At 34.8% G+C, this 26,512-nt stretch overlaps 4 protein-coding genes across 4 annotated transcripts; 2 read left to right on the top strand and 2 right to left on the bottom strand.

Moving 5' to 3' along the window:
• Positions 1 to 45: 45 nt before the first annotated feature.
• LOC106169644 (vacuolar protein sorting-associated protein 53 homolog) lies at positions 46 to 7,645 on the bottom strand. The gene is made up of 19 exons (XM_024077351.2): positions 7,480 to 7,645; positions 6,701 to 6,831; positions 6,148 to 6,301; positions 5,774 to 5,889; positions 5,471 to 5,590; positions 5,159 to 5,237; positions 4,845 to 4,988; positions 4,502 to 4,644; positions 4,183 to 4,321; positions 3,754 to 3,965; positions 3,262 to 3,504; positions 2,783 to 3,016; positions 2,400 to 2,478; positions 1,977 to 2,125; positions 1,744 to 1,813; positions 1,464 to 1,549; positions 1,197 to 1,248; positions 809 to 913; positions 46 to 640 (listed from the first exon to the last, which is right to left on the bottom strand). The coding sequence occupies exons 1-19, from the start codon at positions 7,570 to 7,572 to the stop codon at positions 461 to 463; spliced, it is 2,529 nt and encodes an 842-aa protein (XP_023933119.1). The 5' UTR covers positions 7,573 to 7,645; the 3' UTR covers positions 46 to 460.
• A 122-nt stretch (positions 7,646 to 7,767) lies between these two features.
• Positions 7,768 to 18,155, top strand: LOC106169661 (putative ATP-dependent RNA helicase DHX37). The gene is made up of 29 exons (XM_013549217.2): positions 7,768 to 7,993; positions 8,353 to 8,541; positions 8,761 to 8,861; positions 9,037 to 9,451; positions 9,719 to 9,867; positions 10,112 to 10,204; positions 10,395 to 10,491; positions 10,656 to 10,769; positions 10,970 to 11,071; positions 11,233 to 11,313; positions 11,526 to 11,646; positions 11,806 to 11,926; positions 12,104 to 12,194; positions 12,407 to 12,493; positions 12,705 to 12,812; positions 13,031 to 13,155; positions 13,390 to 13,486; positions 13,721 to 13,786; positions 14,006 to 14,084; positions 14,367 to 14,557; positions 14,722 to 14,784; positions 15,068 to 15,224; positions 15,535 to 15,655; positions 15,901 to 15,964; positions 16,140 to 16,254; positions 16,479 to 16,616; positions 16,933 to 17,101; positions 17,330 to 17,427; positions 17,618 to 18,155. Exons 1-29 carry the CDS (start codon positions 7,913 to 7,915, stop codon positions 17,701 to 17,703), a joined length of 3,519 nt encoding a protein of 1,172 aa, XP_013404671.2. The 5' UTR covers positions 7,768 to 7,912; the 3' UTR covers positions 17,704 to 18,155.
• A 2,659-nt stretch (positions 18,156 to 20,814) lies between these two features.
• On the bottom strand, positions 20,815 to 24,186 carry LOC106169659 (thioredoxin-related transmembrane protein 2-B). Its single transcript, XM_013549212.2, has 8 exons — positions 23,995 to 24,186; positions 23,586 to 23,646; positions 23,372 to 23,485; positions 22,812 to 22,888; positions 22,496 to 22,602; positions 22,182 to 22,247; positions 21,769 to 21,898; positions 20,815 to 21,563 (listed from the first exon to the last, which is right to left on the bottom strand). Exons 1-8 carry the CDS (start codon positions 24,121 to 24,123, stop codon positions 21,444 to 21,446), a joined length of 804 nt encoding a protein of 267 aa, XP_013404666.2. The 5' UTR covers positions 24,124 to 24,186; the 3' UTR covers positions 20,815 to 21,443.
• LOC106169660 (DPH4 homolog) lies at positions 24,178 to 25,898 on the top strand. Its single transcript, XM_013549216.2, has 3 exons — positions 24,178 to 24,535; positions 25,005 to 25,156; positions 25,466 to 25,898. Exons 1-3 carry the CDS (start codon positions 24,269 to 24,271, stop codon positions 25,479 to 25,481), a joined length of 435 nt encoding a protein of 144 aa, XP_013404670.2. The 5' UTR covers positions 24,178 to 24,268; the 3' UTR covers positions 25,482 to 25,898.
• Positions 25,899 to 26,512: the final 614 nt, after the last annotated feature.

Here is a 26,512-nt window from a genome sequence, read left to right as displayed (position 1 = left end):
TCTTTTGTATTCATCGTTTGAAATGAAACAAGACAACAACTTGGCTGTTGGGTAGTACAAATTTAATTCAACATGTAACCTGGCCGTTTGCTTCTTTAATAATAAATAGCAACATAATTCACACCCCTCTAATAAAGCCCTCTGACATTAATGACAAATGGTTAGGAATGCTGATAAAAGCTTGTTCATGTATTGTATAGCTCTGATATAAAGCACTGAAACCGTGGCCTTGTTAGAAAATTAAAATGCAACTTTGGAATTTTAATTTGAAACTTCCAGCACTTGTATGCCACTTAAATAATTTAAAACTCAATTAAATGCATACACTGTCGCAAAGATTTTCGATTGAAAAAATTCCTTTACCTCAAAGTATTTATCACATATCACAAAAGTATCCTATACTTCTGCCAATTAGGAACCCTTAATCCATAAAAAATAAATCATCAGGCATTAACTGTTATCATAGTCTCTTCTTGATCAACTTCTCTAACTTTCTTATCCTGCTCACTTCTTGTTCTGGTGTAGCAGGGGTGGTTGCATGATGGGATGCTGTGGGTTCGCCCGTGTGAACAGCAGAGGGTGCAGGGCGTCGAGCTTTGTACATTTCTAACATTGTGTTCTGTTCACTCCTCCGAAGACCCTACAAAAAAAAGTACTTGTATTAAACATGCCATTTAATGGTTAACTACCTCAAATCTTTCACTTAATCCCTCATTAATGAAGCAGCCAACAGTTCACCAATTTCTGCATAAATTACACAAAATAAAATGTAAATAAAGGCTTATGGCTGATATATCCAGAACATTACCTTCATCTCCAATATTTTCTGTAGTTCATTGGCATCTGTATCTACCAGAAGTTTGATGTAATTGTCTACAAATCCTTGTGGTGGATCATGGGGAGACATTACAACCTGCGGAAAATTAATTATGTTGACACCCGTCTAGACATTTTGTAGAGGTGAGGGCCAACATACTGCCCACATTTAAATGGCATAAATAATACTTAAAGGAAATATGTAACAGCAGGCATTGCTATCTTGAAAAATCCCAAGATGTTATAATTCCAGCATTTCTGATTTAAAAGTTAAAAAGATAATTTTTCAACTTGATACTGTACAGTTTTATTGCACCTATTTACCTTTCAATAATGATATTATAAATAACATTATGACAATATGCCAAAATAAAACTCACCTTAAGAAGCATTTCTGCCCTTGTCATACCTTTTACTACGATCTTTGTATAGCTGAAATGATAATAATTCATAACTGTAACAATGTATTCACAGTCATATAAAGACTATATATACATTATACAAAATCAACTATTTCATATTTTTCATATTGAAACAGAAACTCAAAAAAATTGTTGAAGACAGAAACAAATAGGTAATCTTGTTCACAATGGCATATTACTATTCTCATACACTGACAAAATATGCACTTCTAGAACTAGGCCTACCTGGCAGGTGCTTTTCTCAAGACCTGGGAACCTAAAGAAGGTAAATCCTGAAGTACGGTCTTCAAAGAGTGGGTATCCAATAGGAGCTACAATAGACAAATTGTAAAAATTGTTAGTTTCTAAATCCACGTGTGAGTTTTCTTGAAAACCAAAAACAAAAGAAAAATAGAATGTGTGGGTTCTTAGGACAGTTTTATAGTTATTCCTTCAGTCTGATTTAAAAGCCACATCACTGATACAATTTAATGTAGTACAAGTGAAATACTGATCATTATCTCACCTGCTCTGCCCCTACTGTGCTTATTGGCTTACACTTAAATAGGTTATTTATGAACCTTGGAATGAAGGAGCTGTAATAAAAAATATACCAGTTAAGAAATTTTACTTCAATCTCAGAGCATTTTGCAATAAAACACTCACTATCTCACACAGACATAGATGTAGATGTGATTGTAACTCCTTACTGAACATATCAGTGCAAAAACAAACAGTTACCATAATGAAGCAACTTACTTGGCAAATTTGATGCAGAACTGTGTGTAGTATTTCCTGGAGCCAGCCAGGTTGTCTCGTATATTGGGAAGGTTTTGTTTAAGGTGTGATGTAATGCTTGTCACATAGCCACTCTGGTCTCCTACAGCATCCACTGTCTGCCACGCCATCTGGAGGCAATATTGTGAACTAAACATATATATATCTTCACTAACGCTGGTGCATTTGTGAATTAACCTCTCTGGTGTCTACAACAAACAGTCTTCTGTGCCACCTGAATTAGTATTTTACACCAAACATTCACTAACTCTGGTTTGTAAATATCAAATCATATATAAAAATTGAAAAGACATTTAGGCAATTTGTTCTTTAGACTTGTATAGATCTTAATAGTTAACAGACAAGATATTAATGTGGAAGGCATATGTATGCTCCTTTACAAACCTTGCTCATGGCAACAAGGGCTGGTTCACAGGCACCTTCTAAATCTTGGACAAGTAGTTGTATACAGTGAACTATAACACTGCAAAGAAGAATACTTTGAAATAATATGCAAAAATTTTAGGACCACTTCATGCATTTACTACAACCTAAGCATCTCAGATTATACGCAGTGGCAGGATTAGCAATTTGCAGATATCCCTGGTTTTGGAGTTCCAATACCATGAAAAGTTCATACATATATAAATTTTCAGTTTTAAAGACTATTTTGCATGCATCTACCCCTTCAAACCTCTACTTTCTGATGTAGGTGAATACTAGTAAAAGTCAGCTGTGCCGAATACTAAGGAAGGGGAACAGAAAGTTAATTTTTAAACAGGGCATACTTATGAAACATATCCTGCTCGGCACCAAGTCCTATCTTGCTAGAGAGTGAGGGTTCCACTTTCTCTTGGAGTTTCTCCTCCAACTGCTGTGTGGTCTCCATGCAGTATTCTGCAGTACACAGTATACTGCAGACTACACACTGCTCTGCAGGGGTAAATTTAGTGACCTCTCCCTCCTTCAGTATACTCTGAATTAAGCCACTGGCTGATGTTATACTACTTTGACTAGAAATTCTGGAATAAAAGAACACAGTTTATCTTCATCTAACTGTACATTTTTACTGCAGATGGACAAATACAGCAATGCCTATCACATATTCATTTACACACACACACACACACACACACACACACACACACACACACACACACACACGTATAAACATAAATTTCTGCCATTCTAAAATATTTAAATTATTTTTAAAAAAACAACCTTTAATGCAAAGGTATTTTAGATTGAAGAATAAAATTTCACATACTTGGGTAAATTGTTCATCAAAATTTTCTGTGAATATTCTTTCAAGTATTTTTGGAATGTCTTTGTGAGCCCTAGCATGGGAAGTCCTGTGCTGAGCTGAGAACACTGCACCATACATTTCTTGTAGTAGACAAACAGATCTGCACAGCTGGGGAGAATAATGCTGCTTTCATCAGTCTCAACTTTAGGGATGCCATTCTGCTTAAAGTCCTGTTGGAACCTCTCCATAAGTTCTGCTAAGTTTCTAAAGGACATAAAAAAGATAACCATGACATTACATTTCTGTTTGATACAGCTAGAGAACTGGGGCATCTTTGATGTTTAAAAAATGTATTTAAAGAACTGGTGGAAAAAGCTTGCAGTAAAAAAGCAATGGAGGGCTTAGACATACAAAGAGGCAAGATTCTGTTGAGCCAGTATTTTCATAAACATTTCAGATACACAGTATTTGACATAAATGTGTTCACAAATGACATGCAACCAATTCACTCACTTGTCTTGTGATTCAATATAAATATTCAAATGAGGTTCAAAGCACTTGGCTATGATCCCAAAGAAAGGTGACTGCTGGGGTTTAGCAGGCTGGGAGGAGGGAGGGTTGGCTTCTGTTGTTCCTGTGTCACTATCATCTGTTTCAAATGGATTGGTCGATTCCTCGAATGGGTTACTGGCCACTGGTGCTGTAGCCTCAGTTACTGGCTTAGTCTAAACCAAAGCAATGAGCATCATCGATTAAAATAATAATGTGTCGAAAACAACCTATATTCTTAATGAATTTTTAAAACAGACATATCCACATGTTTCCTATATAATTAGTTGATATTTAGTTTATAATCTTAGTCTATATTATGTAACATTATAGTATCACAAATAATATTTCATAGAAATATTTATACAAGATTATTAAATCACAGCATCATACCTTTTCACCAGTTATAGTAGACCCAGAAAATCTTTTGGCCAACAAAGCCTCAAAATTGGTTGTTCTTTGAATGGCAAACAAAAGTAATTTAACATCTATATCAGTCACTCTTCTGGCCATTATTTTTGACAACTCCTTCCTGCAACAAAAAAATGACAAAGTTTAAAATAAGTTTATTTCCACTGAGGTATTAAAATTATGTATGCACAGTAGGGATGGAAATTTTTTAATTGTTCATTCATTTTATAATCCCAAACACAGAAATGAAATGTCTTGATAAGTTTCAGATTCAAACACTGTCTGAAAATGGAGAGCATACCTTGTTATTTCACAAAATTCCACAACTATTCTTTCACTGACATCCCAAGAAACTGGGAACAGTCTTCCAAACTTTTCTTCAAATTCTACAAGAGTTCTTTTTATCCAGGCATATCTTCTGTCTATTTTGTCTAACCAAGCAACCTGAAACATTAGAAATATCTCATATATTAAGATTGCTATCTATATATCTAAATAAAACATTCAACTCGCCAGCTTTGTTTTTCAAAATACCAGTAACACATGCAGCTTTGTCCCTAAAAGATATAAAGCCTAAAAAAATAACATGGAATACACTATAATATAAAACTCTATATCATATAACATTAAATAAATAAACTTACATCTTGACTTTCTCCAAAAAGCACCAGATATTCAGAAAGTTGAATTTTGACAAACCAGCTGAGTAAATCCCTTTTCACTCTAGGGTCCAAGACGTCTACAACATAGCATGCCTCTGCTAGCATGTTCTGGTTTGTTGGGCCATACTGTGAATAAAGAGATAAAAGAGGTGAACATAACAAATATGTTAGTCAATATTCCTCAGAATACAAATTATTTGAACTAATAAATAAGTGAACATGTAATTACCCTTATCATGACATAATTAAAAATGTATAAATCAACCCATTGGATTGCTCAAACCAACTTGACTTACCTTAGCAGCTGGTCCCTGAAAAGATTCCTCAAAATCTTGGATGATCTGTTGTCCAGCTTCTGCCTGCAGCTGCTTTACACTGAAATATTATATTAGTATGTGCATTTTAGACTACTGAAAAGCAGCACATGCTAAACAGTATAAAAATGTGAAGCTTTAATTTCATAAATAATGGTTTGAGCTTAATAGGAGCAGTATATATACAATTTTTTGATATCTTGATTAATCCATTCAAAACAATTGGCAAAAAATTAAACATAACTGTTACTTATTGTTGTCTCATATAAAATTCTCATGGCAATTTGATCTTACCTATCAGCAAGTTGTTTTATTTGAGGAATGTTGTTATATTTGTGGAAATGCTCCAGTACATTCTGTACTCCTTGCAGTAGATTTGCCACCTCTCCATACTGACGCCTTCTTATCAAATTGCTAATGAGAAGAAATACATCCATAGAGAAAAATTTGATTTTAATCATAGATCATGAAACAGTAGAAAGACCAAAAAAAATACAACGAAGACACCTGAATGTCACAATACATCAATCCATTTATCAAACAATGTACATACAAACAGAAGAACAGTCTGTTAAAAAATAATAGCTGACTGCTTACCTCAGAGCATCAACTCCTCCTACCAACATATGTAAATGGTTGAGAGTGGTGATAGAGCTGGTCAGGTGTCTTTTAGCATGGTCCAAAGTCTTGATGTCTCTTGTGATCTCCTTGACCTAAGTTTTTTTAACATCAGAAGAGGAATATGTCACTGATATAAATTTAAAACACAAATTACAATATCCTAAGAAAACATGTCTGTACAAAGGTGATCTTTTTAAGCAATCTATTAAACTCATTAAGTTTCAAATCCAATTAAAAATAATTTATATACATATTAATCTAAATATTTCATTTAAGAATTGTAATTAAACACATGCCTTAAAATGTATGTTATTTAAACAAGATTAGCAGTAAATTTTTTATGTCCTCACCATTTCCTCAGACTTTTCAGCTTTATCTTTGATATCTTTGATTTTGGCAAAGAGCTGCTGTATTGCCTTTTGTGCTTCTTCCAGTGCCTGGCGACCATCTTCTCCCACATTTGTCTGTCCTCTGACCACAGTCCTTATTTCATCATCGAGTTTCCTACACACAGAATAAAAATATTTTCTATCAGGACAAGATAAACTTATTTTGTGATATGCATAAATATTTTTTTATTTGTTTACTTATCTTTCTATAAAGTGTAAACATTTATGTAAAATTAAAGGTGTAAAGACCATGTAAATGCAACTATAAAACATTTCAGTGCTAAATGTGTTTATTATTATTATTTGAAAACATCAACTACGCAGTGCTTAACATGTTTAGTCTCTTACTGAATGACAGCCAATGATAATGATGAGAAATATACAAAATAACATTGTATGAATATACATTATACAATTATACATTATAATTCAAACACAATTACTGTAACAACAGATATTTCCACTAATCTTGCTCAATATATACTTATGAAAAAAAAAAACAGACTGGACATACCGAATTTTCAAGTGAATCCTGCCTACCACATCATCAATATTTGCCAAAGACTGCTCAGTAGGGAATAATGTATTGATATACTCTACTGGATTAAAGTCTGGACGATCTAGTGGGTCTGTACTTGGGAGCACCTGTTAGAAATATGATAAATTTTTTTATTAGTAATTTTTTTTAATAAATCAAATGGCAGTCTAAACAATAAGCAAAGATGTATAACGAATATAGTTACACACAAATTGTTTTTTTGGAAAATAAAAAAGTTGGTGAGGAGTAGGTTCCTATCCATAATTTGTTAAACAAGTGTAAGGAAAACTTAAGATACATGTACAGACTGTATTTTCATAGCCAATACACATTTGATGCTGTGTGTGTGTGTGTGCGTGTGTGTGTGTAAGTGCATCACTGTGTGAGGAAGTTGGAGGTGTATGTACTTGAATGTTAAATGTATCATGTTGAGGAGGTCTGTCAGCATTCTAGCACTGCACTCTTGTCACTCGCCTATACGTGGACATGGTAAGCCTCAATCGTTATATATCTTTATTCTTAATGTATGGAATACAATGCAATATAATGTTAAGCTTACATGGACAGATAACCCTCCCCCTTGCCTATTACTGCCCCACTATTGGAAGCAGCTACAATGCCGGTGGGCTGTGATAGAGATGGGGGCCGGGGAGGGGGGGGGGCAAAAAAATAAATAACCTGCCTATAAGCTTAAGACAACACAATACAAAATATTCATATTTCTATTCATAGTACTCAGTTAATTAAATGCTTACCTGTTCAATTGCTTCTTGGACTTCAGGTGGGAAAGAAAGGACTGAATGCAAGTGCTCGTCATCCAAGATATCCTCCTCCTCCAGGGCAGCCATACTTCAAGGATTGATTCGGAGCGCAATAATTTAAAAAAAAAATGTCATTAAAACTCTAGCAAAGCTAAGTAACCAATCTGTTGCAAGAATACACAGTTAGCTGTTTTTCTTATTGACAATAAGAAATAATGTCGTAATAAAAATGTTATTCAAAAAGATATTCTTAACAACTTCTGAGAACTACTTTATTTTTATGGGCGAAAGCACTTCCTGTATATATACAATGCGCTTAGGTCGCACGTGTACGTTGTTGATGTTTGAGATGGATATTTAATTTCAAACCTTAAAGAGAAGAAACCAATCTGGTTTTAGCAAAGATAACCTAGCAGGAATTACAACTATGGGTCGGCTTAGGAAAAAGCACAACTGGAAAGCTAGACAGCAAAGTGAAGTCGTTGTCGACCATACGGAAGAACAGAAGGTAGAGCAAATTGGGGAACATTCAAGTTTGGATTTTTTGGTCAAATTTCATTGTAACTGTTGAACAGAATTTACTTTTGATATTACCGTTTAGTAAATGCCAGGTTCATTTTGACCACTATATTTCCACATTACATACGATATCAAAACAACAGAAAGGGTAAAACGATAGAAAGGTTGAGGTTTGTACTGTTCTTCAATCAACAACCATAAATTAAATATATAAAGTACTCCAGTTTACTCCGGTCACGATCAGGCAATCCATTCAAGTAAGTCCACCAATGGCAGTCTCCAGTGGGTGTATGATTTCACTGAAGCATAATGTGTGCTTGATCAATTCATGAATATCATATATTTAAGGTGCAGCTTCAAGTAGATCTTGAAGATGTGAGGTCTGAAGGATATGATGAGAGCAACCCATTGACTCTGCCATCAAAGAAACGTACAACAAAGAAAGTGCAACAGAAAGATGCCACAATTAGGAAGCTGAGCAAAAAGCAGAGAAAGCACCTGGAGAAAATTGTACAGTTAAAAGAAAAGAAAGCCAAGGTGATTTCTTCAGTTTTGATGTTTCTTGTGTGATTTGACATTTAACTTAAAAAGTATCGAGTATTTTCTTACTGAAGGCTCATTGTAGTGAAATGATGATGCTTTTGTCTTTATATGTTTTTGAAGTCATTAGATCTTAAATAATGTGTAATTTACAATCAGAAGCTTTATTCAATATTGAAAGCTGTGTACTACATTGGTGTTGCTTAACATTTTCAGAGGGCAGATCTGCTTGCATCTTTGTCTGAAGTTCAAGCTTCTCAAGAAGAAATGTCTTTACTTACTTCACTAGCAGAAGCTCAAACTAAAAGACCAAAAAGGTAATATAATGTAATGCAGAATATTGGACAGTTTTATGATTGATGGATGAAAGGCATGTCAACTTCTCAAGTCTAGTGCATTTTAAATAATGGCAGCCTCTTACATTAGTAGGACTCAAAGACTGCAAATTAAGAAAAATATTTAAATTGATGTGATATTATTTCTCTATTTAAGGTTACTAGATATTGAGCAGGATTCATCTGGTGTGGTCAAACTTAAAGTGAATGCTATTGGTGGGAGTAATAAGAAAAAACAGAAATTGTCAGTTGATAAACAAAATGTGACACAAAATGAAACTGAAAGCAGTGATACAGACACTTCAGAAGTTTCCTCTGATGAAGAAGATATACAGAAAACTATAAATTCTGTATGCATTGTAACTGAGGAAACAGAAAAATCTGATCCAAGTGACCAACAGATTCAAAGTGCTAACACTGAAGCAGTGACTTGTGTTAAGGAATCTGCAAATAGCATTAAAGAAATTGAAAAGAAGGAAGTGAAAAAAGATACTGCTAAAGTAAAAGAAAATGAACATGTTGACAGTAAACCTGCTGTTAACATCCCATTGGATAGGAAACCAACAGTGCAGGTGAATACGCAAAGTGATTTTTAGTAAATGCTTGAAATTTTGTAACAGTCATATCTTGAATGGGCCTTGAAATGAATATGCTTGTGAGAGGGAAACTATGTTTGATGCTTGCTATTTTAATTAAAAATTTCTTGACATTCACAAATAACATCACAAATAATACTAAGTTGCAATTAAAAGGTGAAAATTTGCAAAGTATCCTTTACTAAGTTGCAAGTTTAACACCATTGTCATATTTGATGTGGATCTTTAACTAAATGATTTCAGGCTGCCAGACTAAAACTTCCCATATTGTCAGAAGAACAGTCTATAATGGAGGCAATCCATGACAGTCCTGTAGTGATACTGTGTGGTGAGACAGGGTCTGGGAAAACCACACAGGTTCCTCAATTTCTCTATGAAGCTGGTTTTGCACAGTGAGTTTGATGCAGTTCTGTTTTCCAAAAAAGATCATTTTTTTTTTTTTTGTTATTCAGTACAGCACTTTTCTACACATGCACACATATTTATTGCTTTTCAGAAAGTTTGTTGCAAAAAATAATATGATTTTAAAAACTTCAGAACGTTTATAAATATTGTTCTATGTTACAGCTTTATTGAGTAAATAATAGCTTTATTTCCCATTTAAGAAATAACTCTGACTTTCCTTGATTAATTTAGTGGTACTGGTATTATTGGAGTAACCGAGCCAAGGCGTGTGGCAGCCATTAGTATGTCCTACAGAGTTGCTGAAGAAATGAATTTGTCATCAAGGTTTGTGACATAACAAAAATAAGTTGAATCAAGATCTGAAAAGGGTGTTTGGTAAATTTCTTATGCCTGAACCCATGCACAGACACCTGTGGTTGCTTGATTATTTTTAAGAGCATTCCATGTGAGGAATTTACATTGTGATAATTTATAAATATAAGATTGTTTTATGTCTTTTAAATTCTGTTTTTAGGATGGTTTCATATCAGATCAGATATGAAGGCAATGTTACAGACGATACAAAAATCAAATTTATGACAGATGGGGTGCTTCTGAAAGAAGTTCAGAAGGTTAGTTTTAAGGAAAAAATAAAACAAAATGAATATATTAAATAGAAATTAGCTTGAGATTCCATTAGAATTACTTCTTTAAATACTTGATATTAAGGAAAAACTGTGGTTATGAATGCTTTGAGATGTGTAAATCTTAGGAGACAATTTTTCTCTGTTATTAGGATTTTTTGCTGACCAAGTATTCTGTGATTATAATAGATGAAGCTCATGAGAGAAGTGTGTACACTGACATACTGATTGGACTTCTCTCCAGGATAGTGCCACTAAGACATAAGGTACTCTAACAATGTTTGATGTTATCTTTGTGTAAAGTCTGTTTGTTGGAAATTGTAACAGGTGCAGTATCATATAGTGACAATGGCTGGCTGACTTGATGGATATTATTGTTTATTCAGATTCACTGACGGTTTTCATATATTTGTTAGTCCAAACTTGTACATTCAAATCTGATACCCCACAATAATTCAATTTTCAGAAAGGGAATCCATTGAAGTTGGTCATAATGTCTGCTACATTAAGAGTGGAGGACTTCACTGAAAACCAAAGACTTTTCAGAGAAACTCCACCAGTAATCAAGGTAAATATTGAAAGTTTTCTGTAAATATTATTATCTTGGTTAAAGTAAAATAGAAAACCTTATTCTATGCCCTGTTTTGTTGCTTTTTCATCTTAATTTTATAATTTTTTGTGTTTTATAACATCACATATGTATGTGTACTTGTTATACTGACATTGCAGGTCGATTCCAGACAATTTCCAGTTAGTATTCATTTTAATAAGAGAACTCCTGATGATTACCTGGGAGAAACATTTAGAAAGGTATGGTTTTAAATCTTTGAGTTCACATAATTACATTTGCTAAGTTTTGAGTGTAACTGGTAAAGTTCACCTATATGTCTTGATTTGCAAAGAATAGAATATATACATTGAAATGCATTTTAAGACAAAATAGAAAATGAAAATGTAAGAAACAACATAGTGCAAAGTCAGCAGTTGGTGCCTGATTTAAGTATTTATTTTATGAAAATAAGATCTGCAAGATTCACCGCATGCTCCCAGAAGGAGGGATTCTAGTGTTTGTAACAGGGCAACAAGAAGTGCACACACTGTGCAAGAAACTCAGAAAGATGTTCCCCGCAACTCAAAATACAGGTATATGATTTTTTTTTAATTGTGGTATTTGATAGAGCTATAATCCTCGAGAGGATATGAACAATGAATAATAAGACAAATTTTGTATTTGTTGATGAAAAAGTAAATCAATTGAATTATGAGTAGAATTTTAATTGATATGTATGTATTTTGATTAAGGTGACTCCTTGGAGGAAAAGGAAGAGGGAATTGCCCCAAATTCTATGAAAAAAGGAAGGAGGGGACGGAAGAAACAAAACAGTGAAAGTAAAGCTCCACTGCCTAAAATTGATTTGGACAAGTAAGGTTATTTACAATTGTGATTTTAAGTACCGTAACTGTAACAGCTATGATCAAGCCTTATGTTCCTGTGCTTGTTTATGTTGATCTGAATTTGTAAACATTGTCTGTGTCCTTTCTCATGTAATAAACATAATATTTATGTGGTCAGTTAAATATAAGATTATTATTGTTTTAGCTACTCAGTTCTTCCATTGGATGAGGAGGCAGATATGCATGTAACTCATGGGTCAGAATCTGAAGAAAACTCAGAGGATGAAGAAGACATGGTATGTATGACTTTGATACCTTTCATTGGTTATTTTTGAAAACGGCTATTTAGGAAAGTGTTTCTTTAAGATTAATTCAGAAATATTTCTCTATTATAATGTTGATTTTACTAGATCTGACAATTATAATAAATAGTTTTGCATGTTTTCATTTGTTATAAACTTGGAATTATATTGTATGGTTTTACTCCACAATTCGAATTAATTTTCAGGATGAGATTGAAGCAGATGTGACTGGTGGGCAGCCAATGTATGTTCTTCCACTGTATTCACTGCTGGCAGCAGACAAACAGAGAAAGGTACAATCTACAAGTAATTTTCTTCATATGAAATTGACATGGAATTAATTAGTTTTAATGGTATCATTGTTTTTATTGATTTTCAGCACTAATTCACTATTATCTACATTATTTTATCTTCAAATGAATTTCAAATCGCTGTGGAGTAAGTTTACTAATTCTGCAATACTTGATGTAATGCCATAATGCCATTTGATATCATGAACTCTAGGTATTTAACCCCCCACCTGAAGGCTGTAGGCTGTGTATTGTCTCCACAAATGTGGCAGAAACTTCTCTAACAATACCAAACATCAGATATGTGGTGGACACTGGAAAGGTAGGAATCATAATATGACATATATATATGTTTGCGATTAAAACAGTAAAGATTGGATTTCTTAATAATATTTGTTTAATAGGGAATATGATGAACAATTTATCTTAAACTCATTGACTACAGTTATTAAACTTTCATGTGATGTCTGTAAATACTAAATTATGTAAAGCCTTTTCTTTTTCTAATAATATTATTCTCCGGTCTATACACACCTTTAGGTGAAGACAAAGTTTTATGACAAAGTAACAGGTGTGTCCACATTTAAAGTCACCTGGACATCTAAAGCATCAGCCAATCAGAGGGCAGGAAGAGCAGGGCGCACTGGGCCAGGTCACTGCTACAGGTATTGACAGCTGGAAGCTGGTCCAGACATCAAAGATGAAATTTTTAGTCAAAATGCTATTCACAGAAAGTCTGCTTAATTGTTTTTTTTTTTTTAATCTGACTGTGATTCGTAATATTGTTCAAAGTGGATTTTACAAAAAGATGTTTCAAATTGTTTGAAATCTTGCAATATGTGTGAAAATGCTGGTTAATGTCTGTTGCTGCATGTGCAAAGGAAATTATCTCATTTCAGATTGTATTCATCAGCAGTATTTAATGATGAATTTGAAAAATTCTCCCCTCCTGAGATAACTAGAAGACCTGTGGATGACTTGATTTTACAGATGAAGGTAATTTACAAGGATATTTAAAGTTTTTCTGCTGTGAATTGCTACAGGTTACCTACAGATTGATATAATTTTCATGATACTAGGCACAACACATTGTAGTTACTGGTCTATATTAGTGTATATCAAATACTTAAAGTTCTTTTGTCCATTATATGTGCAATAATTAGAACATTTCATGTCCTTGTGCGTTTTGTTAATGATTTGTTGAAATAATAATTGGTATATTAATTATAGGATATGAATATTGATAAAGTGATCAACTTTCCCTATCCAACTCCCCCTGATGAGGAGGCCTTAAAGGTGAGTATGGAGACCACTCTGACTGCAAATTAAAAATGAGAAAAAAGTTCGCTCTTTGTTAAACATTTTCTGTTCATTATCCCTGTTTGATATTTATAATGGCATTGTATTGGGTTACAATAAAATATGACTGTCACACACACAAGCACATGCACTGACATGCATGCACACTCAAACACATTGATGATGATGATTGACTTCAATATTTCCTCTTTTTAGGCTGCAGAAAAGTTGCTGATTTCTTTAGGTGCTCTGGAGGAAGTAAAAAAGACATCAGGAAAGAAGGAAAAGCAACCAGGTAGGGGTATATGTTTTATTAACATGCTGTTTATTCAGCATATTAGTATGATTCTTTTATATTAAGATTTATCTGAACAATTACCATTGTATCCACTCGATTCTGTAAGTTTAAGCCATTTTCCAACCAGATTATTATGCATATGCTGATAAAAAATATATCTAGTTTTGGTTTTCAGAATTTTTTTTTTTTTTTTTTTGATGTTTCATTAATTTTAAAAAGGTGAAGTTAAGAAATGTTAAAAAAGTGGTTTTTGTTTTCATTTCCCATGTACAACTCCAGGAGACTCCAGCTCCAGAATCTCTCCCCTGGGGCGAGCAATGGCTTGCTTTCCAGTGTCTCCTAGATATGGCAAGATGTTGTCACTGGGACACCAGCATGATTTACTGCCATATGTCATAGCCATAGTGTCTGCTCTGTCTGTACAAGAGCTGTTCATTGAGTATGAGAAACCACACAATTCAGAAGAAGAGGTGAGGAGGATATTAATTTCGTTTCACCTTTGAAAACTTAAAGCAATACTAACATACTTTGCCTTGAAGTAGATAAATAAGTTGTAGTCTGTATCAGTTGCAGAAAGTTTCGATATAGGATAGTTTGCCTGTGTTAATATGTATTATGTTTTTTTTTTATTTAGAAAGAAGAATTTAAGCAGAAAAGAATTAGAATTATGCAGCAAAGAAAGACATGGGCAGGAAGTGTAAGTATGAGTTGCTCTTTAATTGACCCATTTTATATTACATGTAAATAGCATCTTAAACTTCATTTATTTGGTGGCTGCTTCTTTGAGTCAACAAATTCATTGGCATTTGGCATCATACTGTTGACTGAAAATCAAATAATTTGATAAAATGACAAAAGCAAATTTCTGTTTTCAGGCAACTGTAATAAAGACCAAGGGATATATTTGTAAATTTGTGCTATGAAGTTTTTTTTTTTTTTTTTTTTTATAAATACTTTGTATTGTACTATTTACTAACCAGGGCCACTCCTTACTCCTGGGGGACCTGATGGCTCTGCTGAAGGCTGTGGGTGCCTGTGAGTATATAGGCTGCTCCCCACAATTCTGTGACAAACATGGGCTCAGGTATAAGGCAATGGTGGAGGTCAGGAAGCTTAGGGCACAGCTCACAAATACAGGTCTGTCAAAATTTGTTAATGTGAAATTGTTTTATTTATCCAGAGCTCACAAAAGACATATTAACTATTTATAAATCTACCTAAATGATAAATTATATATTACATTTTTGGTCAGAAACTAGTTGTTTGCTATAGCTGTACTTAAATATTTTTCTGCTAAATTATATATGTCTTCTTTAGCTGTTTGGTTTATGGCCATACAGTCAATCGTATCATTGCCTGTTTATGCCTTTCTTACAATTGCCTACAGATTTACTGTCTTTTTCTAATACTTTCTCTTTTTCTCATTTTATCAAATTTTGGGTTTCAGTGAACAGTGTGATACCAGATGCCAATGTATTTGTGGACCCAAAGATGCAGCCACCTACTGACCTTCAAGCCAAGCTTCTCAGGCAAATAGTTTTAGCTGGGCTAGCAGATAGAGTAGCCAGGTAAGCCCCCTCTCCCTTTCTGGTAGCATTGGTTGCTCTATTGACTCAGTATTTCATGTTGTCAGTTGAAAGGAAGAGTAACATGTGATACAGGTAATACTTAAGACCGTCTAAATGAGGTGCAATATTCTATTGTCATTTGGCAAGAGTACCAAACTATCTAGTAATACAACTGGTTGCATCTGGGTAACAAAATTAATCAATACTAAACATTGTTAATAACTTAGTGCATATCATAATTTCAGAAGGGTCCCAGATCCCCCACCAGGGGCCGATGAGTCACAAAAGAAACTAAAGAATTCTTATCAGGTTGGAATTTTTTTCTTCATGTCATAACCTATTTGTAAGTCAAACAGATAACTAGCATATCATGCATGGTCATCTTTTTTCAATACTAGGTAAGAAGTTGACCCAATTTCTATGTGTCAGTCATAAACATCTCCATTTATATTAACCAATGTTGTTTTATGTTTTACTTTTTCAGTGTATGGCATTGGAAGATCATGTGTTTATTCATCCACACTCAGTTCTTTACAAAGAGAAACCAGACTATGTCCTATATCAGGAGATAGTAGAGACATCTAAACTATACATGAAAGGTAAGTATCGTTAGATGAATAACTGAAGAATATACTCCTTTGGAATTGCCATTTTATGCCTTTGAAAAAATAACATTTCCTTATGGCAATTACAGAAAAGATAGTTAAAAGAATATGTATGAAGCAAAAGTGAAAACATGGAGGTAAAGTGCTTTCTGTGAAAATACCGAAAGATTGCAAATTATTGTTTTATTACTGATTTACTATACTTCGGTCAACTCCAGGTATAACTGTGATAGAGCCAGAATGGTTGTCAACTTATGCTCCTCAGCATTGCACCTTCTCTAAACCTCTGGAGGATCCTCCACCCAGATATAATGCCAAGACGGGGACAGTAGTGTGTCATATGACTGCCTTGTATGGTGAGTATACTTACCTTAAAGTAGAACTTAGCAGGTTTAAGTCACTTTGTAGGGAAAATTGTCACCATATTTTGTTGATCAACTGCAGATCAGTATTATTTATCATTAAATATTTGCTACATTTTTTTGCATTGCTTATTTTAATCAGTCATTTTTTTTTTTTTTTTGGGGGGGGGGCTAATATGTATTGTTTAGAAACATGATAAACCATGAAGTTTTACTTTAACTGATGACTAAATATATGAAATACAAAGATAAAACACTAGGTTGTTTTAGATAACAACTGTCACAGTGAAATCCACATTGTTCATTCTAGGGCGCTGCTCATGGCAACTTCCAGCTGTAGAGTTAGAATACCCTGCAGGCTTGGACAAGTTCAAATGGTTTGCCAAGGCTGTGTTGGAGGGTCAAGTGGTTCCTAAACTGCAGCAGTTTACACCAATTTTACTGTCTTCTCCTGTAACCATGGTGAAAAGCTGGGCTAAGTAGGTGGATGTTTTAAAACTTCCTGAAAGATATTACATGGATATACAGTTTCAACCCAATATAAGTATTTTGGACATAGAATTTCCTGGTATTCATATATTCTTATGTAGTAGCTGTAAGGGTTTATGATACACGTCAGTTCATTCTCCAAAAAGGTAAAATTGTACAGTAAAATTGAAACCATGCTGCTTTTGATGAAAACTGCTTATGATATTTTGTAACTCTAGATTGCAACCAAGGACAGAAACGCTATTAAAAGCTCTCATAGCAGAAAACGTGGACTGCAAGGAAGCGCTTTTGAAAACCTGGAAGAAAAAACCCAAATGTGAGTTTGCAGTTCTGCTCTTTGGTTAACTGATTACAGCTAGCATTATGGATAAAAAGAACTGTTCATTTGAAGTCATAGTGTTTCTTTTATGTGTATATTAATTTCAAGAGTATAACACAGAATGAATTTTACTGCTAATGATTGTCAAGAGAAAAAAATGCCTGAATATAAATTCTTCAATTTTCAGTTCTGTTGTACGCCTATGCAGAGTGGATACCCAAGGTTCGGCATCCGGATCTCAAGGAACTATGGCCGCCGCTTGATGAAGCATGATGCATTATACCAAATTTTCCGTGCTCTAAACTCTAAATGTTTACTAATTACAAGTGATCGAAAATCGTGTGACGTGGTCATGTTGAATGATTCATGCAAGACAATGTGACCTGATGATTTTTTTTACCAAACATTAGGTATCCTGTGAGTCAGAATACCCTTCTTTTACTGCTAATAACTTTTTCATTTCACTTTGTCGGGCCTGTACATAGCTCGTAACATTTGATGAGTCAACAGATTCAACATTGTAAACTGAAAAACTAGTCGAAGTGTACGTAAGAATTATGGTTTTATTCAAGCATTTTCTAATATTCTTTGTATCTCAGTAAAGATCGTCTAACTGTATTTGTGATTCTCAGGGGAAGCGTATGAATTCAGCTAAAATGTGTTATTCATCAAACGTCTGAACTATCTACGCGATCTGCTGAGATGCTATTAAAACAAGAGCCATGTCATAGTGTTTGTTTTTCGTTTTCACAGTAGATCTAGGCTATAGTCTATTCCCATGCGTCTTTTTTTTTGTCTGTATCAAACTGAAGCGTCAGACCGACCACTTCGAGCAATCATTGATTTCCCTGGCAAAACTGTCTAAGCCCCTTTGCAGAGATGACAAATTGTGGTCGGATCAATATTTTTGGAATATGCTCGTACTTATGGGTCCCCTGGCAATTCTGTGTGTGAAGAGTTTACCGCGGTTGTCTACTAAAAGACGGAATTTCTTTAACGATATAAACATGAAAATGATTATGCGGTATCTTGTCTGTATTATCAAAACTAATGATATTCCACTCTTTTAGACCCCTTTTAGTGGTCATTTATTACAATAAGTTCCATAACATCAGTTACAATAAAAGCTGTATAAAATTGTATGTAGAGTAATGTCTCACAAATAAATCTATGCAATATCTTTAAAACACGAATTTACACTTTACAAAACCCTCCAGTTTGCTTCAGTAAAAAATTACTATTGTATCTTTGGCGTATAGTTGATTGAGAGAGAAAACGTTTAATTCCAGAATGATCAGCACACGGCCAATTTAGTGCCAAATATAAAAGATAACAAAAGAGGCAAGGTGTGTGAACCATAGAAGCTGTTTGCTCCATTTTCTCCGACGTTTCCAGAAACCACTATGTTCTCGGTTCCTTTGTTTTCAGCTGGTGCCACAGACAATCCCGACACCCTGTAGACCGCATCCCTGTCTACACTGAACTCATTTTTAAGAACTCTGACTTTCAGTGTGTCAGCACTGGGCCAGCTAAAATGCAGCAATCTTTGGCGTTGTCGTCGACGAGGAAAGCTAGCAGCAGTAAGACAATTTCCCGTTTCACCGTTACAGTGCACGGAATCCATGTAAACGAGCTCCGGTTCTCGCGGGTTAGGCATATAGTTTCCACAAGACCATGTTTCAGCTGCGTCTGAACTCCAGCACACGCCGCCTGGCACGTGAGAAAAACTGACGCTGTCGCCTCTCTCAGGGCCTAGAGACGAGGGACGGGATGCCACGGCGACGCAGAAAGTCTCGTTTATACATGATACGCTGGACCAAGTTGGGTTCTTAAACCAACAGGCTGGGCCAATGATACAAGGTGCCACGTCCGAATTCCTGGCCGAAGTGAAGCTAGAATTTTTGCTCCATGTCTCACCTCCATCCTTAGAGAAAAATAGACCGTTTTCTCCAATCACAACACAAAGGCATCCCGAGCAAGAAATCTCTTTCAGTTTCATTCTTGGATTTGCGTTCTTCAAAGGCTGTTTTATTGGCGTAACGATAGGTTTTGGACTGTGTAGTTCGCTTACGATTGAAACTTGCCCATCACTGCCTATCAACAAAATTCTGTTGTTACACGTGACGGCTACGTCTACCAGATTGCTGGTAGGACTTATGCTTGGTGGATCCACCATCTTAACCGTCTCCCAACCATTCGTAGTGATAAGTAAAGTATTGGGGCCCTCTACGAGGCCACACGTACCTTTTTCGCCACAGTCAATTCGTCGCTCCTGGAGGTTGTTTTTTAGAAATGAACTTGCCGACGACAACACGTCGGAAGTTTCAAAATTGTTGTTAGAATAATGAACGCTTGCATTAACACATTCGGGTTTTGCAGTTTTTTGTTCTTTAGTCACGGCATAACAGACATCTTCAGCCGGACAAACGACGTCTGCGAAAGCCAAGCATTCGTCTTTTTCTTGTTTCGCAGTGATCTCTCCGGAGTCATTGTAAGTCATCACATTTGCCCTGCCATCATATACAATGAAAAAACCTTGCGCAGCAGACACGGACAAGAAAACTGTTAAAACGGCATACAGCGGCTTCATCGTCGTCGGCTTATGCCTATGGCGGCAGTGAGAGTGTACTTCGAATTATCTTGTTGTTGTACAGCAGTTTGCCTGGAAATCGATCGTATGCTGCCTCACAAAATTGCAAGCACCAATTGAATTACCCATATGATTTATCAGAGCATTTCTGGAATCAACTTAATTCGACAGCGGTTGCAACAATATTGAAAAATTCGGAACCTCATTTTGTTAATTAACTGCGAATTAATGGGAAGATATCAATTTACATTGGAAAAACAAATTCTTTACCCAAGAGTTTCGTTACTGAATTTGTCTTTGGTTTTTGTTTCGTTTATTTCAACATTTGGTACGTTTCCCAGTGCAGAATGCTTAATGACGCCCCTTGCACTACATTTTATTCCTCTATGGCTTTGCCAACATGTTGGAAGAGATGGATTTTTCCAGCTAGCGGTAGAGGCCCAATTGATATCTAATTATATAATTGACATTCGTGTACTCTGGCAGAACGGGGTCTGCATCGACTTAGTAGCGTCTCATCACACGTGTTGTAGCGTTACACATACGAAGTACATCCATTGCTCAGTAAACCGAATTTGCAGGTTAATGTGTCTAGCATATTATTAAGAAAGATCAATGATACAAGATTGGGTTTAATCAAATAGACTACAATTTAATATCCGATATTTTTTCTCAAGTAAATAAATCAACATTAAATCATTGTCGGTACGAATAACGCGATATCGTAATGATTCATTTTGTTATTCATCCGTTTCAATCCACTTCGTATTCTTGACAAATGAGTAATGATAATACAGGGTTTACATCTTTATTCTTTAAAAATTGTAACAAATACGGACAAAAACGTTGTCACTGGAAAGCGTTTACCTTCGAACAAACAGAAAATGTTTAACTCTAGCTCTACTTCATGTACGTCTTTTTAAACTCATACATTAATAAAACGTCCCAAAAAATTCGTGACCAGACCAGATAACGGGAATATGTATAACTCCCGGAGAGAGATATCCTATTTCTTCACAATCGTTATGGTACGTAGGGTATGTATCTCACGAGAATAACACCAGAAAATTGGAAATGAGCAGGCAGATCGATCTTCCATTTGGGCTGCGCAGGGGAGGGATAAATTGCACATTGTCCATTTACGAACTGGGTTGCCTGGGATATCAGCGCATTTTCCAAGAAAAAAGCATTTACTGATCCAACAAAATCTCTAGCTCAGACCAAAAAGGTCATTTTTTGTTTTAGAATATAGCCGCCATCTATGCATACTTGAATGACTGAACGCAAATGGTGGATTTAACAATTCCATTAAAAATTGATAACTACTGAGAAAATTGGAAGTTCTCATTTCAGTTGCACTTATATCCATATATTCTTGAAGTCAGCCAAAATCACAATACAAACTGCAGGAAATACAGCATTTTCAGTTTGTTTTCTTCACTCCCTCTGACTCTTCTGTACTGGGTTTAGATTTCTTCACAATAGGGTTCTTTTTACACTGGGTATATGTCTCATTCAATCCAAAATCTTTGATGACATTTTCCTACAAAACAAGATCAGAACAAATTAGTATATTCGTACCGGCAGTGCTACCATATTTTTTTCTTTATGTCAAGTAAAAAATGAAAAAATGACAGTTAACAGATACATAATAAATAAAATGAATTTTCCACATGTACACTTATGTCTTCTGACTGAAATGAATTTCAATATTTTTACGTTTCATGTTTACAAATTCTTATTCTTACCATTATAAAAGGAAATTTGTAAATCCTGCCAGCATGGTCAACATGGGGCCTCCTCATCTTTTCCTTGCCATTTTCAAACAGTATGAGGCTGGGGAGTTGCTTTGACCAGGAGGAGTTGTCAACACCATATCTGATAACATGATCAAAGTCCAGATAGTATTATGACAACAATGTAATATTAGTCAAATATTATTATAATTATCAAAAGAAAAGTCATATGTGGTCGACTTTGAAAAGAAAATTTAGTGACAGTTGCTTCTGGTATTTGCCTAACGATTCTTATTCCATCTACTTTTATTAAAATAGCCAAACCTTGGACATTCAATTAGTTATTTCATCAGTGTCATACACATTACTTCTGAACTATACATTCACTGATTATGATGTTCTACAATCTCCATGACAACACTTACTCTTTTGCTTCCTCTGTAAATCTGCTCACATCCAGCTTACCAAATTTTAAATTATCCAGTGAATATCTGAAATAAAACAGAAATTAAATAGGACATACATGCATTTTCCTTATTACAACTGTTCAACCACTTAATTACTGCTTATTACTATATATATATATATAATTATTATAATTAAATCAATGGTGGCATGATACCAAAAATATGTAACCATACTTATTTCAAATGCTGGCAATTTTTTTATTAAAATGTGGGATAAGTAGACCCATATTGCAATATGTGTGTTTATATAAATAAACAGTGTATATACTCACTTTGCTGAAAGTTCTGAGAAGACTGGTGCAAAGTTCACACAAGCTGGAGACCAAGCTGCATAGAACTCTACAAGCCATGTTACTCTTTTATCTTTTGAAAGCTCTTCCTGCAAATTTGAGGTTTAGTCATTTACAAGAATACATGTATATCTACTTTCATGTTAACTGTGTATTAATACCTCATGTTCAGAGAATTTCAAATGCCATGATACAATTCAAGGTAGGTGAAATTTATGAAAGTAGTAAAATTTGAGATTTTCAAGTTTATATTCAAAGGTAATTTATAAATTAGTACCAGTATATATAAAGCTCTTACCCTTAATCCATTTGCTCTAAAATATGTGATAAGTTCTGGACCAGAGTACATAGGTTTAGGAAGGAATGCGATGTGCGCTGAAAACAAAGCATACAAATGGTTGATAACTTTAATGTCTATAATTAAGGGTTTCTTTTACTTTTGGAAATACAGTTCTTATTTAATTTGACTAACCTGAATTCCATGTGCAAGACAGTGCTTAATACCAAACTAGCACGGAAATTCATGCGTTAGCACTCCTTTTGATGATTCTGATATGTGCAAAGCTAGTACATATCAGAATCGTCAATAGGAGTGCTAACGCATGAATTTCCGTGCTAATACCAAACTTATGTTGCACTAACTTTCACCAGTCCACTCCATTGTGTTAGGCTTTTCTGAATAACATTTCACATACTGTAAGTGTTATATCCATAAATAAGAAAGACTACACTTATGCACCATTTACATGGCAATAAAAAAATAAATAAATACAATAATTTTGACAAATTGATAAATAATATAATTAATTAATTATTTATACTAGTAGATCCACTATAATAGTTAGGGGCAAATGTTACCTAGACATAGTAATCCATATCCAACTGCCATCAGCACATTCTGTCTGAAGAACATGATAATACTGGCAATTTTGGCAAACATACATCCCACATCAATGAAATCTTTAATTGAATCTGCAAAAAAAAAAAAAAAATTATCCAGTTTAATTTCTGCCAGGTTTTGCATTTGTTGCATGTACGATATTTCGAAAATAAGTTTTAAAATGCTACTTACGTGTCTTTCTGTTTTTCAATACAATGACGCAGCCAAGGAACATCAGGATTTCCATTTCTCTCTAAAACAATAAAATGCTTTAAAATGCATCAAGCATAAGGCATCAAACATACAGAAAAGGGTGCTAGAGTTGGGACAAAATCCTAGACATCAGTATAATATTGATTGCCAGAGCGTGATTGCCATTGCCTAAGTCTGACCTCTGTAACTTACAGTAGTAGTACAAACGGCCTAAGCTACATTCAGGCTAAAAACTTGTAGTTACGCATTCACAGCCATCACAATACTCCTCATTAATGAAGGGATATGGCTTAGCCAGGTACTGCTACTAGTAGATACGATGTAGATTACACTGTCAGTGTCACTGATTATAACAATTAACGGACTTCTACCTAGCTAAATTACCCACCATTTCAAGAGTGCAATTATCAAAAAGATATATGCATGTCAGCGGCGAAAGCTTCAACGTGACAAACAATAGAGATAATGCATAATTTCCCACATAATGGGGTAGTAAAAGTTCTGTCCACGAGCCCATTGTAAAATATTCTTGAAAGCTTTCGAAATACCGGAAGTGGCCGGAAGTTGCATGTGCTGCGCGAGAAAAGGAATCGGTGAAAACTCCCGAAGATACGTTTCCTTCAAGATGACATGTTTCTGACATAATAATTGCTATAGATGACATGGAGGACTTCTACAAGATTTTATCATGTGAGCCTGATCACTCAATTGAAGATCTGAAACGATCTTATCAGAAATTGGTATTAGAATGTCACCCCGACAAACTGTCTTCCAAACAGCTGAGCCAAGAAGAACACACCGTGGCACTCCAGCGTTTTCTACAGGCTGACAGGGCATGGAAGACACTCAGCGACGAAAATCTCAGGAAAGATTATGATGCCAGATTGAAGGAATGGCGATTTGCACAGAAATTCCCAATACATGATTCTGTACGTGATATTTATAACGCTTCATTAGTCTTTTAAGATTAAAATGTGCTAAAGACAGCTTGGGGGGGGGGGGGGGGGGAGAATGAGATGTTGCCTTGCCAGACAAAGGGACTACACGAAATAACATGTGAACCCAGGGAAAGTGGTGGTTGGGGTGCATGTCTTTGTGAGGGGGGATGGGGAGTGGGGATTGAGTACCATCTGACACTGAATATAAAGGTAAACTATTTAGCTGAAACTTCCAAACTTGCATGTTATCATATTCAAAGTTAATGTTGTAGGGCATCTGTCATCTGTACTGTTTCTTTTAACTATCAAAAGATGGTGATCAATTCTTTTTAGATAACAACCTGATTGTTAAGGGTTCATTTTTTGTTCAGCTATATTGAAAGTGATAGATTAGGCAGTATTATTACAGTGATACAGAATTGATTTTTATGTGTTATGAATAAAATATGTTTATGGACAGGTTTGCATGGAAGACTTTGACTACAATGAGGAGCTAGAAGCACACACCTACCCATGTCGTTGTGGAGATGTCTTTATTTTAGACCAAACAAGTGTTGTTTTAGGTGTGGACACAGTCTGCTGTGAGTCCTGCTCTCTGGCTATACATGTAGAGTAAGTATTGGTGACAGATGGAATCACTCATTCTTTATTTGTTTCACTGTGAACACTATATATAGAGCATTTAAATTTTAGCAAAGATAGGTAAGATAGGTGTTTTAACTTTCACATTCATCCTGCCTACCTAGTAATGTACAAAGTAATACATTATTCACCAAATATTCACCAAACCTTACATTCAAATTAATTTAAAATCTGTAATACATAAAATTGCTATCAGGTGTTGATTTTAAAAGAAATGAGAGATTGTATGTTTAAAAAAGTCTTGTAAGGTAATATTAATTTTGGCCTTTTTTGTTTTAGTCTGGAAAACACCTGAGACAAAGATGAACCAGATGCATAGCTGACATGATGAGCCCATTTAGCAGTGGTGTTCCTGATGTACCACTGATGCATCCAGCTAATGTAGTGAAACCAAGTGATTGATAGCCAGCTATTACAGCCAAGGCCTGGATTGACTGCAGCTCTTACTATGAAAAGTGTCAAGCCTTTCTTCATGTTGGAGCAGGCAGGATGCCAATTCTGTTGATGCAACATTTATGGAATCCTGTAACAGCCAATTTAAACAAGTCACAAGTGCTACGAGAGATTACTACTGATATCTGACACTTCATAAGATGACTGATTATGAGAATTTTGAACACAAGGACTATGGCATTTTATGTAGCCTTAAATGACTTTGTCCTTAAAAGCTTCAATATGATAATGGAACCCTTAAAGTTGTATAGTAGATGAAGTATGAGAAATGATAAAATCCATTTCATTTTATGATAATATATCTTTCACAGTTGCATGCGCTTAAAATGTGCAAAGATAACATTTTTGTTTTTATTTCATTTTTATTATTACATAATTTTTGATCTTTCTATTTCTACATGTTTATTTCTGTACAACCCTACGGGTTGATGAACATTTATTAAAACCATAGAAGTAGAGATTATTGTTATTCAATAAAATAGACCCAGTTTCTGATTTGGGATTTTTGCTGAAATATATCTACATGATTTTCTATTTAGGTTATGTATTTTGAACTCACTTTATCCCTTAAAATAATCTCGGGTCCATCACCTCAATTTTTTTTCCTTTGTTGTTGTTTTTTTTTTTTTTTTTTTTTAAGATAAGCACGAGAACCTTGAATGTTCACAGGTGGAACTTAGACCACGTTCTAAGGCTCACATAATCATGATTTATATACTGTGCCTGTTAGAGGGAATATATGGCATGTAAATTTTTTACTCTATTCTGCTTCTTAAAACTTGGATATTCTATTTAGAAATCCTTGTTGCAGTGGGAGGTCACACCTAACACATTCAGCTACTGTGAAATTCATAAAATTTGTCGGGTGTGCCA

This window comes from Lingula anatina, chromosome 1 (genome assembly GCF_051362555.1).
Source record: "Lingula anatina isolate TDL-2025a chromosome 1, LinAna3.0, whole genome shotgun sequence".
NCBI classification, from domain to species: domain Eukaryota; kingdom Metazoa; phylum Brachiopoda; class Lingulata; order Lingulida; family Lingulidae; genus Lingula; species Lingula anatina.
The sequence above is the reverse complement of the archived record's forward strand: the minus strand, read 5'-3'. Positions and strand labels throughout refer to the sequence as shown.

What these genes read in the sequence shown, in the direction of transcription:
- LOC106169644 (XM_024077351.2), bottom strand. Translation starts at nt 7,572, where the DNA reads ATGGCTGCCCTGGAGGAGGAGGATATCTTGGATGACGAGCACTTGCAT. An exon ending in TATATTGAATCACAAGACAA is followed by an intron (nt 3,505 to 3,753) that starts GTGAGTGAATTG and finishes TATGTCCTTTAG; the next exon opens with AAACTTAGCAGAACTTATGG. An exon ending in TTGATGAACAATTTACCCAA is followed by an intron (nt 3,017 to 3,261) that starts GTATGTGAAATT and finishes CTTTTATTCCAG; the next exon opens with AATTTCTAGTCAAAGTAGTA.
- LOC106169661 (XM_013549217.2), top strand. Translation starts at nt 7,913, where the DNA reads ATGGGTCGGCTTAGGAAAAAGCACAACTGGAAAGCTAGACAGCAAAGT. An exon ending in ACCATACGGAAGAACAGAAG is followed by an intron (nt 7,994 to 8,352) that starts GTAGAGCAAATT and finishes CATATATTTAAG; the next exon opens with GTGCAGCTTCAAGTAGATCT. An exon ending in ACTTGATTTTACAGATGAAG is followed by an intron (nt 13,487 to 13,720) that starts GTAATTTACAAG and finishes TATTAATTATAG; the next exon opens with GATATGAATATTGATAAAGT.
- LOC106169659 (XM_013549212.2), bottom strand. Translation starts at nt 24,123, where the DNA reads ATGGGCTCGTGGACAGAACTTTTACTACCCCATTATGTGGGAAATTAT. An exon ending in TTTACAGAGGAAGCAAAAGA is followed by an intron (nt 21,899 to 22,181) that starts GTAAGTGTTGTC and finishes TCATGTTATCAG; the next exon opens with ATATGGTGTTGACAACTCCT. An exon ending in ACAAATTTCCTTTTATAATG is followed by an intron (nt 21,564 to 21,768) that starts GTAAGAATAAGA and finishes CTTGTTTTGTAG; the next exon opens with GAAAATGTCATCAAAGATTT.
- LOC106169660 (XM_013549216.2), top strand. Translation starts at nt 24,269, where the DNA reads ATGGAGGACTTCTACAAGATTTTATCATGTGAGCCTGATCACTCAATT. An exon ending in AATTCCCAATACATGATTCT is followed by an intron (nt 24,536 to 25,004) that starts GTACGTGATATT and finishes GTTTATGGACAG; the next exon opens with GTTTGCATGGAAGACTTTGA.